This window comes from Sturnira hondurensis, unplaced genomic scaffold (genome assembly GCF_014824575.4).
Source record: "Sturnira hondurensis isolate 20B ecotype Veracruz unplaced genomic scaffold, ASM1482457v3 Scaffold0016663, whole genome shotgun sequence".
NCBI classification, from domain to species: domain Eukaryota; kingdom Metazoa; phylum Chordata; class Mammalia; order Chiroptera; family Phyllostomidae; genus Sturnira; species Sturnira hondurensis.
Genome location: NW_028089294.1, coordinates 16,579,934 through 16,598,905, shown reverse-complemented (window position 1 = coordinate 16,598,905; position 18,972 = coordinate 16,579,934). Strand labels below are relative to the sequence as shown.

Sequence of the window (18,972 nt, the reverse complement as noted above, 5' to 3'; positions counted from 1 at the left end):
GGCGCTTTGCAGCCTGGGGTGAGAGGAGAGTGGGGCTGCCCGTGGCTTCTGGCTCCTTCTGCGGCCCCACTGGAAGTGAGTGCCTGCCTCAGGTGTGCCTAGGTGTGTCGAGCTGAAAGGCCTTTTTGAGGTTCTGTCTGTACAATACAGCTAGAGAGTGACCTTGCCCAGGGAGCTGGCTCCCTAGGTAGAATATGCAGGGGAAGAAAGGCCCAATCTCTATCATAAAGAGGGAGCAGGGAAGCAGGATAAGGTGGGCCTTGGGCAGGTCAGGAGGGCAGGAGCCTCAGCAAACAGAAATGTTAAACTAGGGCCTCTCCCTGCTCCACCCAAGCTTTAAACCCCACAGTGTGCAAAGTTTGGCTCCAGAGGCCTTCCGATGACCCCAGTCTAATTTCCCTCTCCAGTAGTGGCTGCAGGCAAGAAGATAGCGACTCCTTAAACCAGACAGCCCCAGGGGAATTCCGCCAACCCCTCTGAGGCCGGAGCAGAGCTCTGGAAACCAAGCCCCAGGTCAGGGTGGGCTGTGGGGGGAGGGAGGGGCTGAGGAGATAAGGCCCCTGCCTTCCGGAGCCCAGATCTGTGCCTGGGGCAAGGGCTGGGGCAGGTGTGTGGGATTCCAGTGGGAGGGTGTGCAGCCTGGTCCCCATCCTAGCCAGGGGCGAAAGCCATCAGATAAAGTTGTGGCCACAGTGGGACAAAGGAATGAGACACCTAAGCCTCGGGCTGAGGGTTCAGGAGAACCCACCCAACTCTCCTCTCTCCATCTTTTCCCATCTTCCCCCTCTTCCCCTGCAGGTTCGGAGATCCCAGTACCATGAGTCCCTCCTCAGCCCACGATGTTCTGCCTCTTCCCTTCCTCTCCCTCTTAGAGTTCCCTCTCCCTGGTCCTTCAGCCCACACACCCCTCTCTTTGCTCCACTGCTCCACGTTCCTTGGTCCCTTGCTGCCCTCCTCTGAGCAGGCTCCAGGGGTAGGTTGGGTGGCGAAGGGTGACAAGGGATGGTCGCCTATGCGATGAGGGATGTAGGATGAACACCGGACCCTTGGACGAAGGGGACCTTCAGAGGCTTCGAGCCTGGAGGCCTCTTTCACACTCACCTGTGGTCCCCCGAGTCCCATCCTGAGGAACTGGTCCAGAAGGAAGCCCTGGCTGACACCCTCACGGCCAGCATCTGCTAGCTACTACCCAGTCCCAGGCTGCCCCTCTGCACTCGGCTCTCCACTGGCTGCTTCCTCTCTGCCTGCCTTCCTCTTACCCGCCCCACCTTAGAGACACAGCCCTTCCTAACATCAAGGGATGGTCGGATCCCGGAACCCCAGGGAGGAGACACCTGAAGGTCAAGGGGCCAAGGCAGGCAGGGCCATCACGCAGGCATAGTTCCTCAGTGCCCAGTTGGCCTTGTGGGGGAGGGGCCCCGGAGGGCCTGCTTTCCGAGGGTGCAAAACGCCTGACTGCCAGGCCTGCAGTTTGGAGGAGCGGTGGGTGGGGAGGATCTTCAATGTGGACCCATGACCCAGACTGAATCTTCTTGATGGGAGATGGATGCCTGGTGTACAAGGATGCCATCTCTGACACGGAGGCTCAGAGACTAAGCGACAAAGGGCTTGGGACCAGGTCACGGCGGCGCTGGCATGGCCCGTGACCCGGGACCGGAATGGAAAGCCCACTGTGCAGAGGCCATCCTGAGGCCCAGCGCTGCACACACCCTCTCCCCCTCCCGCGGCCAAGGAGTCGGGTGCTGAGTCTAAGGCTTTGCTCTCCTCCAGCGAAGCCCCAGCCCCTGCACCCTAAACCTTCGCAGCCGAAAGATCCCTCCGCCACCTGTACGTGCGCTTGCGCACTGAGGACTCCCAGCGCCCCTCGCTAAAATCAGGTGGAGTGTGTCTTCCCCGCCACCCTCTCACAGGCTGCAGCCTCTGAACTCTGACTGGGAGATGGGGCGATGGCTGTAGGCTGCCGTGCTGACATGTTTTTCTGTTGCTTGGCTGAGGGCTCTTGCTGAAGCTGAAGGGGATTCCGGCTATAATTGGTTATGACTGATAAGTAACTCATTAGCTGGCCATGTGCCTGGGCCCCAGGCAGCTCTAATGTTTCTGTATGTTAGTCGTGCCCCTCAAACTCATGTGGACGCTTTCCAGTCTCTTCCCCCATTCATGGGCCCAAAGACCACCCACTCGGAGGAGTGACCACACCCCTCCCTCCCTGCCTGCAGTGGCCTTGGTTTGCACCCACTGTCCCCAGTCTGGGGGGCTTCAGAGGACGATGCCGACACTCCAAGCCCACTGCCCACTCCCTAGTTATGAACAAAGAGGCTTCAACCTTAACCCTAAGGCCCTGTGTTCAGTGAAGCCTACAAATCTGGGGAGGCGCCAGCACTCAGCAAGAAGCTTCTGGAATGAAGGACAGTCCACCCAAGGCTTCTTGTCCCTTCCCAATCTCTACCTCTTAGCAGCGTTTGGATCCACTGACTTCAGAAAACCAAGGGTGGCTACCTGCTGCCTGCCTCTCCAGTGAGTCTCCGTTTGCCGTCGGGTCTCCCTGAGGGACTCCACATCCTCAGACCTTCACAGAACTGGGAAACCAATGCTGCTTTCTGGAACTGCTACACTGACTCAATGCCCACTGTGTACGCCACAAACCTACCCCCACTGGCCCCTGCACAGGGTAGGAGGCAGACAGGAGATGGCACCAGCAGGCTCCACCTGTCTGCAAACCACTCGGGGCAGGAGAGACACCAAGCCCACCACCTGCATGCACAGGCCTGACTTTCTGGTTGGGGTGAAGGGTGCACAGAAGACACCTGAATACCCGGCATCTGCTGTTCATGGCTGGGAATGGCTGCAACCCACCCCCCACCCACGCCTACCGTAGGTCCTCCGGCAAACCTTTTCTCTTAGGACAATAATGCCCACAGGGCTTGCAGCTTCCCGAGCAGGCTGACGGTAAGCAGCCCCGCTGGGGCCTGAACACTGCGCAGTGTGGAATATGATCTTTGCATCCTGGGGGAAGCATCTTGGTGCACCAGCTCCAACAGTGGGGGCTAGGTGTCTGCGATGCCCCTTCCTCCATCCAGGCTGGGCAGGCCGTACCTCCTCCCCACCCTCTACTAAGACTCTAGACTCTCAGCCACGAGGCATCTGTGAGGTTGGTCTTCCGTAAGTTCAAGGCCTTACTCAGGATGTTGCCCCCTCCTTCACATCTAGGGGAATGTATTTGTTCATTGATGGTTGGGGACCAAAGAGAAATGGTGTAGGACCACCGGTCCCAGCACATGTTCCCTAGGACCCCCGGCCAAGAGACGTGACCGTAAAGCACTCCCCCACTCTCCACTCCCTTCCCTTCCTTTGAATAAACAGCTGACTCTAGCCTTTCTCCACCTGACTGGTGACGGCTTTTTGCGCCAATGTGGATGCTTCTCCTCCTCCTCCTCACAAACGGTACAGTGGTCCTCACAGGGTGGTCTGAGCACCCACAGCGCCACCGCCAGTCAGGAGCTCCACCCAAGAGCTATGGCGTGTGCAACTCTTGGGGTGGGACCCAGCTATCCCCTTATTCACAGGCCCTCTTAAGTATGAGACCCACCTGTACTGCGTGCTACCCAAGAGCCCCACGTAAGAGGCCTCATTTGGTTTTCTGATCCCCATGTGGAGAGCCTGCCCAGGGGCACAGGCCTTGCACCTGTGGAGAGGAGCTTCCCAGGGAAGATGGGTACCTACACGCCACACTTCCAGCCATCTGACCCTGGCAGACGAGAGGCCAGAGAAGGCTAGATCTGGAATCCACGGAATGGCTCTTCACAAGCCCTTTCCTTCCAGAAGGTGCAGCAGGAATTCAGATGGCTGTGGGCATTGCCATAGCAACTGCACCTTTCTGAAGCTGTCACAGGCTACAGGAGCAAGGCGTAAGCAATGTGGTGGTGGGGGGGGCGGTTGGGGAGGGTGTGCCAGCGGAGAAAGCTCACCCAGCAGATGAAGCTGTGAAAATAGATGGAACCTCGGCATGGCTGGGATTTATAGACTGGAGCTCAGTGGACCCGTGACTTCCTCAAGACCCAGGATGTGTCTGGGATCTCTCTAGGGGGCCTCCACAGCGACAACACTGCACTGGCTAGCCCTGAGGGGCCCGAGATGATGACAGCAGACACCAGGTACAGCAAGAGATCATCCACCAAGGTTAGACTGGCTCCTACACGGTCACAGCAATCAGGAAGGAAGTGCCCACCATGGGACGGCTGCTCGTGGTTCCAGTCTGGGTTGAAGAAATGGATGCCGCTATAAGCTTCTGGTATAAATCAGATACCAAGAAGTCAGGAGGCACCTCGGGGGCCTTAAATAATGGAGGATATTCTAGCGCTAAAAGAAATCAACTGTCAACCAGAATTTGTATAAAAAGAACACCCATGCACCATTAGGCTGCCATCCGTGTCCATGTGGCTCTCTCCAGTGCTGCCCACCTCCGGGTGCTGGCAAAAGTGGGAGGCTGGGGGCTCTGGGCCCCCCCAAGGTGGAAGGCGTCAGTGCCTCTCCTCAGCAAAGGCCAGCAGACAGGCAGGACCTGCTAAGTGACACTCAGGCGTGCAGCTTCTCAGGAGCAGAGTGGCGCACACACACACACACACACACACACACACAAAGGGCCCAGGTGACCACCTACGTGCACCTCAGCTGGCCCGAGCACCCGGCAGTCTTGGTGCTTTCAACCTGTTCCTTTGGCTTTTGGCTCCACAAGGAGCAAGCGGTTGTGTCAGGGATTCTGTTGTCCTCAGGGGCGGGACACAAAGCATGAGAAGTCAGGGTAGTAGGGGAAGCAGTCACCCCCAGTGTCATCTCTGCAAGCCTGTTGCAGCCGCCCCATACCTAACCTCACCGTGGTTCAGCACTGTCCCCCAGAACTTTCCACCGGGTTACACTCACCTTTGCCCCTTCTGGCCCTCCTGGCAAGCCTGGGTCCCTGCTGAGGGTGGGTTTTCACTTGTTTTTCTGATACCAGAACCCCTGCTGACTCTCCGGGGCCCCTGCTCGCTGCCGTCAGTGTGAGTCCCTGCGGTACTTCGGAGTTGCTGCGGTGGGGGGCGGGGGGGGCAAGCCCTCCCCAGGTGTGGGGGCTCCTCCAGAGGCTTGCAGGGGGAGAGCGCTTTACCCCCAAGGGGAAGCCAGCTCCTGGCTCCCACTTTGCTCCTCGCTGTCATCTAGCTAAAGCAGTCTTCCCTGCACCTGCCCTGCACCCCCGTACTCACGACGCTCAGGAGCGGGGCCTCCCAGGCTCGGCACTCCCACACACCTCCGTGCCCTCCTGCAGGAATGAGCGTGATGGAGGGAGCGCAGTGGAGAGGGAGGGGTGGGGAGTCACGCCCGTCCCTGCCTTACCCTGGCTGCTCCCTCACGAGGTTTCCATGTGACTCTCCGTGTATGGCTGGGCTGAGCCCGCTGGTTCTGCACAGACCTCCTCAGGCAAGCGGGCAGGGGTCTGCAGAGGGGCATGTGTTGGGGGGATGCGAGAACCAGCTGTGGGGCCTCTCACTTCATTCCAGTCACTGCCCTTTATAAATATTTATAGACGTTCTCCTACTAAAAATAACATCCTGGAGCCCAGGGAGGAGAAAAAAAAAATTAATGCAAAGCACCAGGACCTGGGATCGAAGAGCATGTGTGCCAGAGAAGGGAACCCTGAGCCGGGACCTGCTGCGAGCGCACAGCAGCGAGGAGGGCTCCCTCTGGCGGCCAAGGGTCACGACACTCTGGCGGCCGGCCACGGGGTCGGCTGCACAGAACCCTCTGCCGCAGGAGGAACGGTACAGGATGCAGCCCCAGCTCTCCGCTCCCCCTTCCTGCCTAGGCTACAGAGCAGCGGCACCAAATGGAGTGGCCCAGCCGGAAGCTGTCTTGCATGACACAGGGAAGAAAACCTGTTTGTTTTTAAAGGTCAAAGGTAGCGGGGAAACATGTGCCTCCCCATCCTGGGGAGCACCCCCCAAGCTAGCAAGCCACAGGTGAGAATACCATCAGGTCACACACGGAGGCGACTTGTGCTGTTTCTTTGCTCTTTTCAACCTCCCGGTAGAGTCCCGGGCAGAGATGAGCCCCTGCCCGAGGGGAGCGGTGAAGATGCTAGTTCATGCAGGACTGTGCGAGGGGCCGCCCACAGGCGGGGCATCAGGTGCTCCCTCCCACTTCCCACCGGCGCTGGCTCCCCTCCCTCTGGCAGGTGGTGACATCTGGCATCCTGCGAGCCCGATCCAGGTGTGCCGCAGAGAGATGGACAGGAACGCCCCTCTGGGGGAGGGCCTCGCCTTCCTCAGGCTGATGCCAGCTCGCGCAGCGTCCCCCGTGCCTGTGCAGGGCAGACACAGTTACTGCAGGCGCTGCCAAGGGTCTCCCAGCAAATGCCGCTGCTGTCTGCAGGGGACGAGACAACGAGCAGGGCTGGGCTGCGGGGATGCTTCCTCTCACCTTGGGAGATGCAGAGGGGGGACAACACTCATCCCCTTTCAGGGAAAGGCATGCTCTCTTTTCTGGGGTCACCTAGGGTCTTTGGGGTCCCTGTATAGGTCACCAGTTAAAAAACAGTGTTTGAAGTGCAAGGTTTGGAAGGTGGTGGTTTCTCAGGAAGGAGAACTGAGGAGAAAGAAGGGCAGGGAGGTCAGAGACAGGCCCGCACGCACAGGGGCCCGAACTGAGCAGAACTTTGGGGCCCCTGAAATGGAGTCACCAGAGTTTTCAAGCTTTTCACCTGCCTTTCTACCACCGGGGCCTTTCTCCCAACTCCCAAAAGGGCCAGAGATCAGCACCGGGAGTAGAAGCTCCATTCTGTTTCCGACACCAGGCTCCCTGGTCAGGTTGTGGGCCTTGGTTTCTTCATATGCACGAACGGGGGTGGGCCACATGGCGTAGACCTGCCTTTCCTTGTCCCCCAGTTCCTGGGTCCAGGAGACAGGGGCTCTGGCCAGTTCCCGAAGGGCAAGTCAGCTCCTGACTCCCTCGCTGGCTGGGCCAGCCTTGGGCCTTGCCTGAGTATGCGGTGAGTTTAGGTAAAGGCCTGCCTAAGCCCCGCAGGCTCTGTGATTCCCAGGCCAGCGAGAGAATTCAGCAGCTTGGGCGCTGCCCATCCGTAGCCTGCAGGACCTGAGTCGGTGCGGGCTCACAGCCTGCAACGTGTGAGTGGAAGAGAGCTAGAAGGGACCTGGTGCAGGTGGGAGGGGGAGGGTGTCAGGACTCGGCCTGGAGGGTTGCTGCAGTGTCAGACTACTTGGAAGGGTCCGGGAAAGCTCCTTTTCTGAGCCATGAGGCCTGCAGCCCTGGCTTTGGTGCCTGAAAGACCTATAACTAAGATGGCCTAACTTTTAAGCATGAGAAGTGGGAGAGGGGAGGGAAGAAGAGATCGAAAAGCAAAGAGAACTCTCAGGGCTGCACCAAAGGCATCTACCCTTGGAAAGAACACTTCTCCAGAACAGAATGGCTGTCTGTTTCTGTGCTGTCCTCCCAGTGAGCATGCCCAGAAGCTGTACTTTCTTGTAACTGGAACTAGGGAAGAATTAAGGTCCTAAGATGGAAAACATGTAAAGGACGAATTCCTCAAGGCAATGGGCACTTGCTGTGGGGAAATCTGTACTTCCATTATTCATTTTTTAAGGAGGCGAGAAGGTGCAGTATGGCCAGGTGCCACGAGAAATGGCTTGCGTGGCCTATGAAGTCGGTGTGAATCTTCGTGACGAAACAGGTGACTAAGGTGAGGAGCTGTGGCAGAGGCAGCCCAAGGACATGGGGGCTCTCCGCCGACCTGAGTCACAAGCCTGTTCAGGCGACTGCATCCCGACACAGGTGACACCCAGCCCTGCTTGGGCCCAGGCCTGGGCACAGCACAAGAGGTTATTCAGGGCCTGGGACCCAGGCCAGATGGGTAGACTGGTGGGGTTGGACAAAGGGAAGAGGTGCAGCTGTGCTCTTTAAAGAAAACCCTAACTTGGGTCTCCACCAGTCAGGATGGGCCTCGAACGAAGGTGGGGGGAACCTTAGCTGCGAGTAGAGGGCCGTGGGGAAAATGGTCTGCACTCACCTTGCTTCTTCTCCGTCCCGGCTCCTCCGCTAACCTGGGCAGCGGGGACACAAACAACACATAGGTCACAATGAGGGTCTTCTCACCCCCGGATCTTCTCCCAGGGCCTCCCTGGCCCCCTGCACCCATGGGCTCCGGGACTTTCCTGACCAGGTCTGAAACCAGGGGAGCATCACTACCTACGACCAGCAACTGCTGGTAACTGCCACAAACCAGCCATGGAGACAAGTGCCTCTCAGGAGGAGGGAATATTAACTAATACTGACCAGAAATGAAGCCACCTTAAACCTAGGGAGCGGTTAGTTTGGGGGCACAGGTGTCCCGGGAGCAAACCAGGTGACCACAATGGCACGGTGACGAGGACAGCATCTCCTTCCTGTGGACCTGTCTGTCTGGGAGCACCGAGTCACTCTCACCCACCCTGGGATGACAAGCACTGCCCAGACCCTCAAACCCGTCTGCTTTCACAGAGGGCCACAGATGCCAGCCACGCACTGGGCCTAAGTGTGCAAACTGGATTTACGGCTCTTCGCCGTGAACAGCAGGTGCAGGGAGAGGGAATTCTGAAGAACACGGGAGCGTAAAATGAGGCTCTGGAGTAGTGGAGGCAAGGGTGGGGCTGGGAAGCCACACATGGTGAGTTCTGCTCGTCTGTGTTCTGTGTCGTCTTGGGGAAAGAAAAGCACTCACCACTCAAGGTAAGCGGTGTGGGAGGCAAAGTCGGAAGGGTACCCAGACAGAGCAGAAGCCTTCCACAGGGTGCAGCCGGACAGACAGCCAAGGGAGGGCAGGGAGAGGCCCAAGGGGGCAGATGGGGCTGGGCCATCCAGCTCAGTCACACCTTCTTCCAGAGCGTCCAGGGGTTGGCTCTCAGGGGGTCTGCACTGAGCAGGCCATGCTGCCTGACAGGCACCAACCAAGTTCTGTGTGTATTATGTCAGTAGGATTTCAACCCCAAAGCAGCAGCCCTCTCTCCCTCTGGGTGACAGTTACTGCTGTCTACCGCCCAGGTGACAGCGACTGCCGCAGCGTCAGTCTACACTATAAAATCTCATGCCCAGCTCATGACGGAGAGCTGGAAGGGCCGTCCATGAAAACACTTGGCTTTAGAACAGCGCCCACATGACAGCCGCAGGAATGTATCCTAGGGCCTTTACAATGTGCAAAGTCAAATATTTTTCTAAAACCCTACCCATCTCTCACCCCAGCTCTTAACACTCCTCCCCTCGGGATGACGTCTAAAGCCAGAGAAATAGAAAATCAGGTGTTTTCATGAAAAGATTGCACATGGGTAGAAACTGGCGTACATGCTGAAAGAGGGAGAGGAAGAGCTGCTGATAGGGCAACTTGGGTGTGAAGACAGAGGCCCCCAAGGGCAGGGGACACCAGGTGAGAGAAACCATGGCCAGTCCATAGGTGAGACGCAGCCTGCAGCCAGACTTGAACCAGGACTAAGGGCTGAAGTCCATGGTCAGGGCAAGGCCCCAGTGGGCAGGGCAGAGTCCTCTGTGCTTCAGGGGAGTGGAGGGAGGCTGGGGAGAGGCCATGGGAAAAGCTACTGGGGAAAGGAGGGTACACGGGAAGGGAGGCCAAAGTAGCAGCTGTTAAGTCTTCAGCCAAGAACATTCCAAAATGAATGCCAGGATCTGGCTGGATTGTGTGCGTGCGTGCTTGTGTTTGGAGGCTGTGATTACATAGGTGTAAACCTATCTCTGGGTGTCTGCTCTTCCCTTGTGCGCTACCGCCCTCCCGCCTTCAGCCTAGACCCCTAGTGCCACAGGGACGTCAGCCGTCCCGACGTTTCTCGGTAGCGTTTCTAGATGTTTCAAACCACTGCCCTCCACTTCTGACCTTTGACGTCCGTGCCAAACACATCACCCTCATCCATTCATCCCAGCTCTTGGTCACCTTCTGAATGAGTGCAGCACCTGAAGGATGTCCCCTCCTTTCCTGGCTTCTCCCTGGGCAACTTCATGTCCTTGCTGACACACTTGAGAGCCCTCTCTCTCTCACCCACACGAGCCCCCAGGGGCAAACAATGCTGCAGACCCCCAGGCCACGCGGCTTCCCCTTCCCCCTTGCAGCATCCTGGCCTGTACCAATTCCCTTCTACCCGCCCTTTCTCCACGTCACTCAGGGTGCTCATCCGCTCCGACTAAAGCTGGGGCTCTGGGGCTAGAGAAACTGGAGTGAGTGTGGGCTCTGACACCTACTACACGAACGAGTTCTCTAACTGCCGAGTCTTGTCTGGAATCCTTCCCTCACGGGGCCGTGAGAGCACACAGGGGGGTGTGCTTCGTGCGGCCGGCACGCAGCTCTCTCCCTGACACAGTGCTCTTGGGCACACCACTGTGGGTCCCATCGGACCGTGCACTTGCTCACATCCCACTACGTGCCAGGTGCTGTTCTAGGCACTGGGGATACGATCTGAGCGAAGCAGACAGAACCTCTGCCTCGTGGCAGGTTTTGAAGGAACTGGCATGGACATACTCACAGGTAGCAAAAATGACAGCTAACTCTCAAAGGTGCACGGAGGGTTTTGTTCTCCGTCCAGTGTAACACCGAAGCAAGAAGGTTAAGAGCATGAAGTTAGGAGTCAGAGAGACCCCGTTCAAGCCCAGTATCTGCAACTTCCTAACTCCATGATCTAAATTTCTCTGAGCCTGTTCCCTCATTGGTAAAGTGTTGTTCTAGAGCTCAGAGGGTTGTTAAGGATTAAATGAGATTGCAGGTGGAGATCATTTAGCACAGCTCAGACTGAGGAGGCATTATAGGCACACTCCGTTTTATCGCACTTCCCAGATACTGCTATTTATACTGGGCAAATTGAAGGCCAGCGCCTCCTCCGGAGAAAGGTGATGCTGGCTTTACGGCCACACTGGCTTGCTGCGGCGGCCTGCAGCCGACCCCACAGCGCCGGCTCCACCATGTGGCCTGTGCCGGCCTCTCTGCCGCAGCCTCTCCCACTGCTTTTCATTCTCCTGGGAGGCCACACCGGCATCCGGCTAGTCTGCCCACAACCATCTCCTCCTTCTCCGGACACTGTCCTGTATCTGTCACCATGCACTCAAAGTGTGACGATGCACTCTTCCTGCCACTTGCCTCCTGTTGACTTTGCCTGTTGCTTTCCCAACTATATCATAAACTCCTAGAGGCGAGGAGTCCTGTTTTGTTTTCTTGTGTCTGTTTCCTGTATCCCGACATCTAGCATCTCTCGGAAATCAGGAAGCTTTGTTGATCCATGGGCACTACCACCTCCGGGGGGGACTCGCTGGGCAGTTGGGGAAAGCAGGTAGGGGGAGCTGTGGGGTCCGAACCCTCGGGCGGCAGCAGGAAGAAAAGCAGAAACAAAAGGGAGCAGGGTCCGTTCAGGGGCTAGGAGCTCTGGCTCCCATTCCCACTGGGGCTCCTGTTGAGCTGCCTTTACCTCTGTCTTTCCCATTCTGCATCTTCTCTTCTTCTTCCTCTGCACCTTCCTCTGCTGCGAAAACAAGTCCAAGGAGGCCCGTGACCCTTCAGCACAGGACAAGCATAGAGAGGGGCGGAGGGAGCAACTCGGGAGGCTTGGGGTGACGCCCTAGCTGAAGGCTCAGGGCTGCAGCCCCCTGGGCTGCTCCCCTGCCCAGGCTGCACCCTGTGCTGTTTAACAGGGCTACTCAGAAGTCCGGAGCCCGCAGAGCAGCCTGATGCCGCCTACACTGCTGCTGGCTTCCCTGGTGACTAGATGGGGTGGCGGCCTGTCCTCTACACCTATTTTCCCTAAGGGAGGACGCCTGCGGGGGACACGTTGAGCATCTTGCAATCGGGTTAAAGGAAGCAACTGTGAAAGTGCACAGCTAGATTAACCTAGATTAACACTGATTCAATAAAAATGAATGAATAACAAACTAGGGGTTTTAGCTGGCGAGTCTTAAAACGACTGAACACTGCAATGTGGCTGTGAGGAAAAAAAATCTAAGGACGCTTCCCAAGTGTCCCTCAGGGAGGTCACGGCTCACTGTGCTCTGGAGAGAGAACCTGCCCTTGGGGTGGAGTATGCTCAGCTCTGGGGTATCTGAACTGGGGCCTTGAAACGCTGGGCAACGTCCCCAGGTTGGCAAGCAGGATGGTGAGGTGAAAACTGCGTCCCAGTGGGAACGGCCGAAGGAACGACCGACAGTTGCCTAAAGAGGAACAGGCTTAGGGAGGGCCCTGTCCTCTGCCACCAGATACTCAAAGGCAACACAAAGGAGGAACTGAACTTACTCTGGGCAGGTTTAGAGGGTCGAGCAAGTGTAAATGGGCTACAGAAAGGCATATTTTGGCTCCCCGATTAGAAAGAACGTCCTAGAGATGAGAGCTGGTCACGAACGAGCTCACTGGAAACACACAGATAGAGGACTTTTGGGTCAGGAGGCAGGCTGCAGTGAATGGCATCCAGGGGTGTCCACAGTACGGCCACGCTGTACGGGAGATATGGAGAGACACCCCGAGGATCTAACTGCACCCTGACCGAAACCTCCAGGGCAGCAGTGGAGATGGGCCGGTGTCGGCCGGGCTGTCCCAGTCCGTGGGGCACCGGCAGCCTCGCGTGTAAGGGAAATAGACTCCTGCATTTTGTGGAGATGGTGCCATGTGTGGGCTTGGTCCACACCTTCTTTTGGTCTCCAGAGTTTGAGAGGGCAGAGCACCAGGGAAAGGGGCCTCGTGGGACCACAGACCCGACACTTAATGTTCCTAAGACTCCGGTTCTAGAACAAGCTTTGCCCCTTCGAGCTGCCTGACTTCAGGCAAATGGCTTTTCTGTTGGCTGTTCACTGCAATTCCAAAGGGAAGGGAGTGGACAACGTGGCCTCTCAGGGACCTTCCGGACACAGCACCTAGTTCTGTCTGCACTGCCTTTCCCTGCTGTGAGAGGTGGCCGAGGACTCCCCTGAACTCCGGGCGGCTGTGAAGCTGTCTGCTCTGTGGGTGCTTTCTGTTGAACGGTGTCTGGTCACCTCTGTGCTAGTGTGATGAGCTCATGGCCACTTACTCTGCATAAACCCTAATAAGTGGCCAAGAGGCACCAGTGTGGTTGACATCCACAGCCCGGAGTCCATGGGGAGCTGTAAGAGGGACGTTCTGGTCACGTATAAAGTGGTCTCCATGGCAGTCACCGCTTCTATTCACAAGTGTGTGACGGGGGCACTGATTCTGACAGGCACTAGGGTGCGGATGGCGTCACCCAACGCTCCCTGAACAGGAAAACTGACACCTCATCTTAGCTGGGCTGGGAAAACCAACCTAGGCCACACATTTATTCTCTTTTAAAAGAAAACAGGCAGATTGGAGAGCGACGCCATGGCCCCAGGACGAGGTGGAAGGAACGCCCTTCATTTTGGGAAGTCTGCAGAACCGAGAGGCTGGCCTTCCTTCAGGGCACGGACTGGTGATTTCAATGCGTGTGTTTGCATAAGTGTATCTGTTTGAATAGGCCATGGAAAAACGGCTTTATATTTTTAATTAATAACCTTGGTAATTAATAACCTTGTGAAGGCATCTAACAGCATTACATTGGGCCAAAAGAAACACAAGCGAGCCATCTGTACGAGTGACCTCCGGAGCTCAGGAAGGGAACCTGCTTGTTTAATATTTAACATGGGAATCGGGCCCCTGTAAGAAAATCGGCAGATGCCTGGCAGCTACAAAACGGATGGAGTCATGAGGATTCCTAGAGGTATGATGACGTGGGAACGGGCTTTTACCCCCTTCCTGGGTTTCGTGTAAGGGGAGAAATGGCCATGAGGTAAGGGCCTCTGGAAAATCGCTGGAATAGCTAAGTAACCAAGAGACTGAGAAAGAAGTCACAGATGAAACCGAACCCAGGGAGGGAAGGAAGCGACAGACTCGGGTCATGAACTTCGAGTGAAATGAGAGCCTGGTCATGGACAAAAGGGGAGAATAGGGTTTCAACACCAAATCAGAGAGGAGGGAGCCGAGAGGCAGCTGGGAGAAAGTCCAGAAGCGTCCGTGGCTGATTTGGTCCCAGTGGCCCAGGAAAGCTTCGGAGGGAGACGGCGGACCAGGGCCTAGGAGAGAGGGGCTGCAGACGGAGCATCGGCGGAAGATACGTGCGGGGAGGAAGGAGCCCAGCTGTACTTGAGGCCTAAATTTCTTTAAATTCTGAATCGCGTTGGCTCCACACACTGTACTCTTAGGAGAAACTTAAAGGTGTAATCATCTCTATGTGAGCGCCAGGGAGAGACACTCCCCGGGTGAAGACATCCAGTGTGTCCCTAGAAGGCAGAGGATGGGGGGTGTGGCATGAGGGGTCTCTGCTCTCTGACAGCGTTCTAATCTACCTCATGACGCAGGAGTGAGGAGGGCATGAGGGAGGGGAGGCGTGAGGCTGGGTGGGAGCTCGGGGCTTCACCTGAGTGGAGCTCCTTCACCAGGGATGACATGGTGTTGGTGATGGAGTCGGCGGCCACCAGCAGGTCATTGCGGAGGTTTCTCCTCGTACCTGAGGGGAGTCAGAGCAGATGGCGATGCCAAGTGGGTGGGCGCGGAGAAGGGGGAGCAGAGTGCGAGACTCGGTCTTCCCGGCCCTGGGACAGTGCCGAGTACCGAGGGGGCATGGGGCGGCAGAAGCCCCACCGGTCCCCAGCACATCGGCAGCTCCAGGCACCCGAATGCACGTTTTCCTCCCTCTCCTTCTCTGCCAGGAGGGCAGGACCCTGTCAATTCCGAGCTTCCAGCCACAACCAACGCAGCTCAGTTCCGGCACCATTACTGCTCCCAGGGGCTCCTCGGTCTCCGGCAGGGCTTCCCTCCCCAGTGCTGCCTCCTCCCTGTCTTCTGTCTGCACCCCAGTAAGGCTTGCTCACCGCCCCATCTTCCTCCAGCTATGTAACTCTGGCCGCTGGCTTTTTGGGCGGTGGTGACATCCTGACACTGAATGAGCCCTCAGTAAGGTCCTAAGCACATGACTTTGAGAATCATTCCACCCCATTCCTCCGGGGGAAGCAAAGCCCGTAGGGTGAGGCACTGCTCACAGCCGGATAAAGAGCGCAGGAGCCCAGGAGGTCTTCCTGTGCACAGGTACAAGGCCTGCCGGCCTCCCGTTGGAGACAGCCCTCTAGGGAGAGGGAGCCAGCATGTGACTCACTAACACCGTGTATAAAAGTCTGACCACTTAAACCGAAGAGCAAAGAAATGGGAAAACTCTCAGTAAGAATCTTGTCTGTGTTTCCAAAGCCCTCCAGTTCTCTGCCTTGCACTCTGATCCCGAAACTGACCTTGTGCAAAGGCCTCCTGCATGTCTCCCCCGACTCCGCCCAGCGGGTCCTGCGGGCCGTGTGTGGGCGTGGAGCCAGCGGAGGCCGAGCGGACCGGCATGGGCATGGGGCGGCCGCCTCCGTGTGTGGGCGAGGTGTGAGGCGATCCCGAGGCCTGAGCCTAGGAGAAGCAAAGACAGAACACGTTATCTTGGGTGCCTGACCTCGGAGGGAGGGAGAACCGTTTCCTCAGCCAGCTCTGGCCCAGCTGACTGGGCTTCAGTCCCTGGGGCGAGGCGCCCCCACATTTCAGAGGAAGGAGTCAGGCTGCCTCTAGGACCGGAGGGAGGAGCAAAGGGAAGAAGGACAGGGAGTGGAGTGGGGAGGCTGAGAGAGCAGCAGCAGAAGAGACTGAAGTGGGAGGGTGCGCAGGGGCTGGCTCAGAGAGGGCAGGTCTTCCAGGGGGCAGACTGAGCAGGCAGCTGGGCCGAGGGTCTCAGAGTGCGGGGTGAGGGTGGGGGTCACACAGTTGGAAAATAATCCATAAACACCCCTCATTCTTGTTTGCGAACACATTCATCAACGCTGTCTCATCTGGCCCTCACAACACCTTATGCGTAGAAAGGGCACATGTTTTGTGTCTAGTTTACAGAAAACCAAGGGTGAAAGAGTGAGAGCCTTGTGTCAGGCTACCCTCGGGAGATGCTGGAATAATCTTCTCCCAAGGGCCATGGCGCGTCCCCTGCACCCCTGCGGCCCCAGACCACGTGCTGCACATGCCTGAATTTGTGCATCAGCAGCCAGGTCACCTGGCCTGTCACACTGCACGTGTCAGGCACACAGGGTGAGGTCTTCTATGGGCCACCTTGCAGGGACCAGGTGAGAATGGTTGCATGTTCAGTGCAAACGGAACTTGCCTTGTGAAGGCTCCGGGGTTGGTTTGGGCAAAGCCTGGGGCAAGAGACGGGATTTAAAAGCTCTGGTTAGAGAGAGCTCACTGAGGGGGTTCTGCCGCCCTTCAGAGCAAGGGGAACTGAGCGTGGCAGACAGGCTGGGCTTTCTGCAGAAGCAAAACTGGGAAAGTGTAAGCCAAAGTGTGCAAATGAGTTCAAATGAACATACTTATCCTTTCGGGATCTAGGGCAACACCCCCGACCCCCGCACAAACAGAATCTGCCCCAACAGGCCAGCTGGCTGCACGGAGCCTCACCTCCACACTGCAGGCAGTGTGGGTGCCTGGCTCACCAGGAACAGCCTGTTCTCCATCGTTTCTGCTTTGCCTCGTGTGTGCATGTGTGTGTTTAGAGGAATTTAAAAAAATAGAGGAAGCAACAAAGTATAACATACCGCCTACATTAGTAATTGTTACCACCGTATCCATTTATTTCAGCCTGAAAATACCGCAGGAAAACCTGGAGACCCCTTTTACCACCAGCCCTTTCCAGTCCCAGCCCCCTCATCTAATCCCTTCGGGGGCCACTGCTACCAAAGATTTTGGGGCGGAACTTTATACCTGTGTGTACATAGGTAACTATGAGTAATATAAGACGTGTCATGCCTTTAAATTTTGCATAAATGGTATTGTTACTGCACATATCATTTTGCAATTTGCTTTTATCATTAGCATGCTTTTTGAGATTTTTTCCACAATATAAATATGAACTTAGGCCCTTATCATGTTATATATAAAAACTCACCCAAAATGGATCACAATAAATATAAGAATTAAAACTAGACAATGATTCTTTAGATATGACAAGATGCAATAGCTACAAAGAAAATAAATAAATTGAAATTCATCAAAATAAAATGTTTTTTTCAAAGGACGCCTTTAAGAAAGTAAAAAGATAACTAAGAATAGAAGAAAACTTTTGTAAATTATTTACCTGATTACTGATTTGTATCTAAAATATGTAAAGAGCTTATAAGGTCAAGTAACCTAAGTTAAAAGTGGGAAAAGGATCTGAATAGACAGTCTCCAAAGATATATAAATATCCAATAAGCACATAAAAAGATGCTTAACATCATTAGCCATTAGGGAAATGCAAATCAAAACCACAAGGAGATAACACTTCACAACCATTAGGATGGCTATAATAAAAAAGACAGACAATAACAAGTGTTGACAAGGATATAGACAATTGGGAACCCTCATAAGCTGCTGGTAGGAACCTAACACGGTCCAGCTGCTTTGGAAAACAGCCCGGCAGTTCCTCCAAAGGTCCAACAGCGAGCGCCACATGACCCAGAAACTCCACCAGTACCTGTACACACCCAAGAGAAATGAAAACTTGTATCTACACAAAAATTTGCACACAAGTGTTCATAGCAGCATTATTCATAATACCCCCAGAGTGGAGACAATCCAAATATCCATCAGCTGATGAATGATTCAAATGAAATGTCGTTTATTCTTACAATAAAAAAATGATTTGGCAATAAGAAGAAATGAAATACTGATACATGCTACCAAATGGACAGACTTTGAAAATATGAGAAGTAAAAGCTAGTTACAAAAGACCAGATGTTGTTGGGTGCCATTTGTATGAAATGTCCAGAACAGGCAAATCCATGGAGACAAAGGAGATCAATGGTTGTCTGGGGCTGGGGGGTGTGGGGGGAGAGAGGAGTGAGTACTACGAGGTACAGGATGCTTTCTGGGGGTCATGAAATGCTCTAAAATTGGTTGTGGTGATGGCTGCCCAACTCTGGGAATATATTAAAAAACACGGAGTTGTATACTTTAAAAGAGTAAATTGTATGTTACATAAATTATATCTAAATGAAATTATTATAAAAAAGATACCACTAAGGAAAAAAAGATAAGCCATATCGTGGGAAAAATATTTACAAGTTATATTTGATAAAGAACTTGCGGGTATTTGCAATGACTTTTTGGATCTGACATCAAAATTAAAGGCAACAAAAACAGAAATAAACAAGTGGGACCACAGCAAACTAAAAAGCTCCACACAGCAAAGGAACCATCAACAAAAGGAAAAGGCAACCTGAGAGAAAATAACTGCAAATCGTGTATGTGCTGACTAGTTAATATTCAAAATATATAAAGAACCCATATAACTTAGCAAAAAGCAAACAGTCCAATTAAAAAATGGTTGGAGTAACTGAGTAGACCTTTTCCCAAGACGACAAACAAATAAATGGTGAGCAGGTATATGAAAAGGTGTGCAACATTACAAATCATCAGGGGAACACAAATCAAAACCGCAGTGCGCTACTGCCTCTCAGCCGGTCATTAAAGAGAGAAGTACCAGCAAGGACGTGGGGGAGAGGGGGCCTGTGCTCTGCTGGGGTGGGGGCGGTGGGGGTGTGATTGGGAGCGACCGCTGTGAACAACGGGATGGAGGCTTGTCACAAAATTAACGCCAGAGAAATCGGTCCAGGGAGCCCCTGCTTCTGGGTTGATAAGCAAAGCAAAGGAAAAGGGGATCCTGAGGTACCAGCACACCCATGTTCACTGCAGCAACGCACAGTGACCAGGATACGGCCGCAGCCTACACCAATGGTTAAAGAAGAGGCGGTGTGCATGTCCAGCAGATGTTACTTGCCCACAGGAAGACACAAGTCCTGGTCTTCGCGAGCGCACGATGCTGAGTGAAGCAAGCCGGTCAGAAAAAGACAAATACTGCATGGTGTCACCTACATGTGGAGTCTAA

The 18,972-nt window shown here is 55.0% G+C and overlaps 1 protein-coding gene across 10 annotated transcripts in view; it reads right to left on the bottom strand.

Annotated features, from left to right (window-relative positions):
• Positions 1-6,021: 6,021 nt before the first annotated feature.
• DTNB (dystrobrevin beta) overlaps positions 6,022-18,972 on the bottom strand; it is a 171,358-nt gene continuing 158,407 nt past the window's right edge. For 5 of the 10 annotated variants that reach the window (XM_037066792.1, XM_037066793.1, XM_037066786.1 and 2 more), the window contains 5 exons: positions 15,316-15,475; positions 14,451-14,540; positions 11,484-11,537; positions 8,057-8,090; positions 6,022-6,399 (listed from right to left, as the gene is read on the bottom strand). In XM_037066792.1, coding sequence (XP_036922687.1) covers positions 8,086-8,090; positions 11,484-11,537; positions 14,451-14,540; positions 15,316-15,475 — 309 coding nt within the window. In that variant the 3' untranslated portion in view covers positions 6,022-6,399; positions 8,057-8,085. Of the gene's footprint in view, positions 6,400-7,216; positions 7,544-8,056; positions 8,091-11,483; positions 11,538-14,450; positions 14,541-15,315; positions 15,476-18,972 lie in introns of those variants that run through there. The other 5 variants (XM_037066785.1, XM_037066787.1, XM_037066789.1 and 2 more) reach the window with 5 other exon arrangements.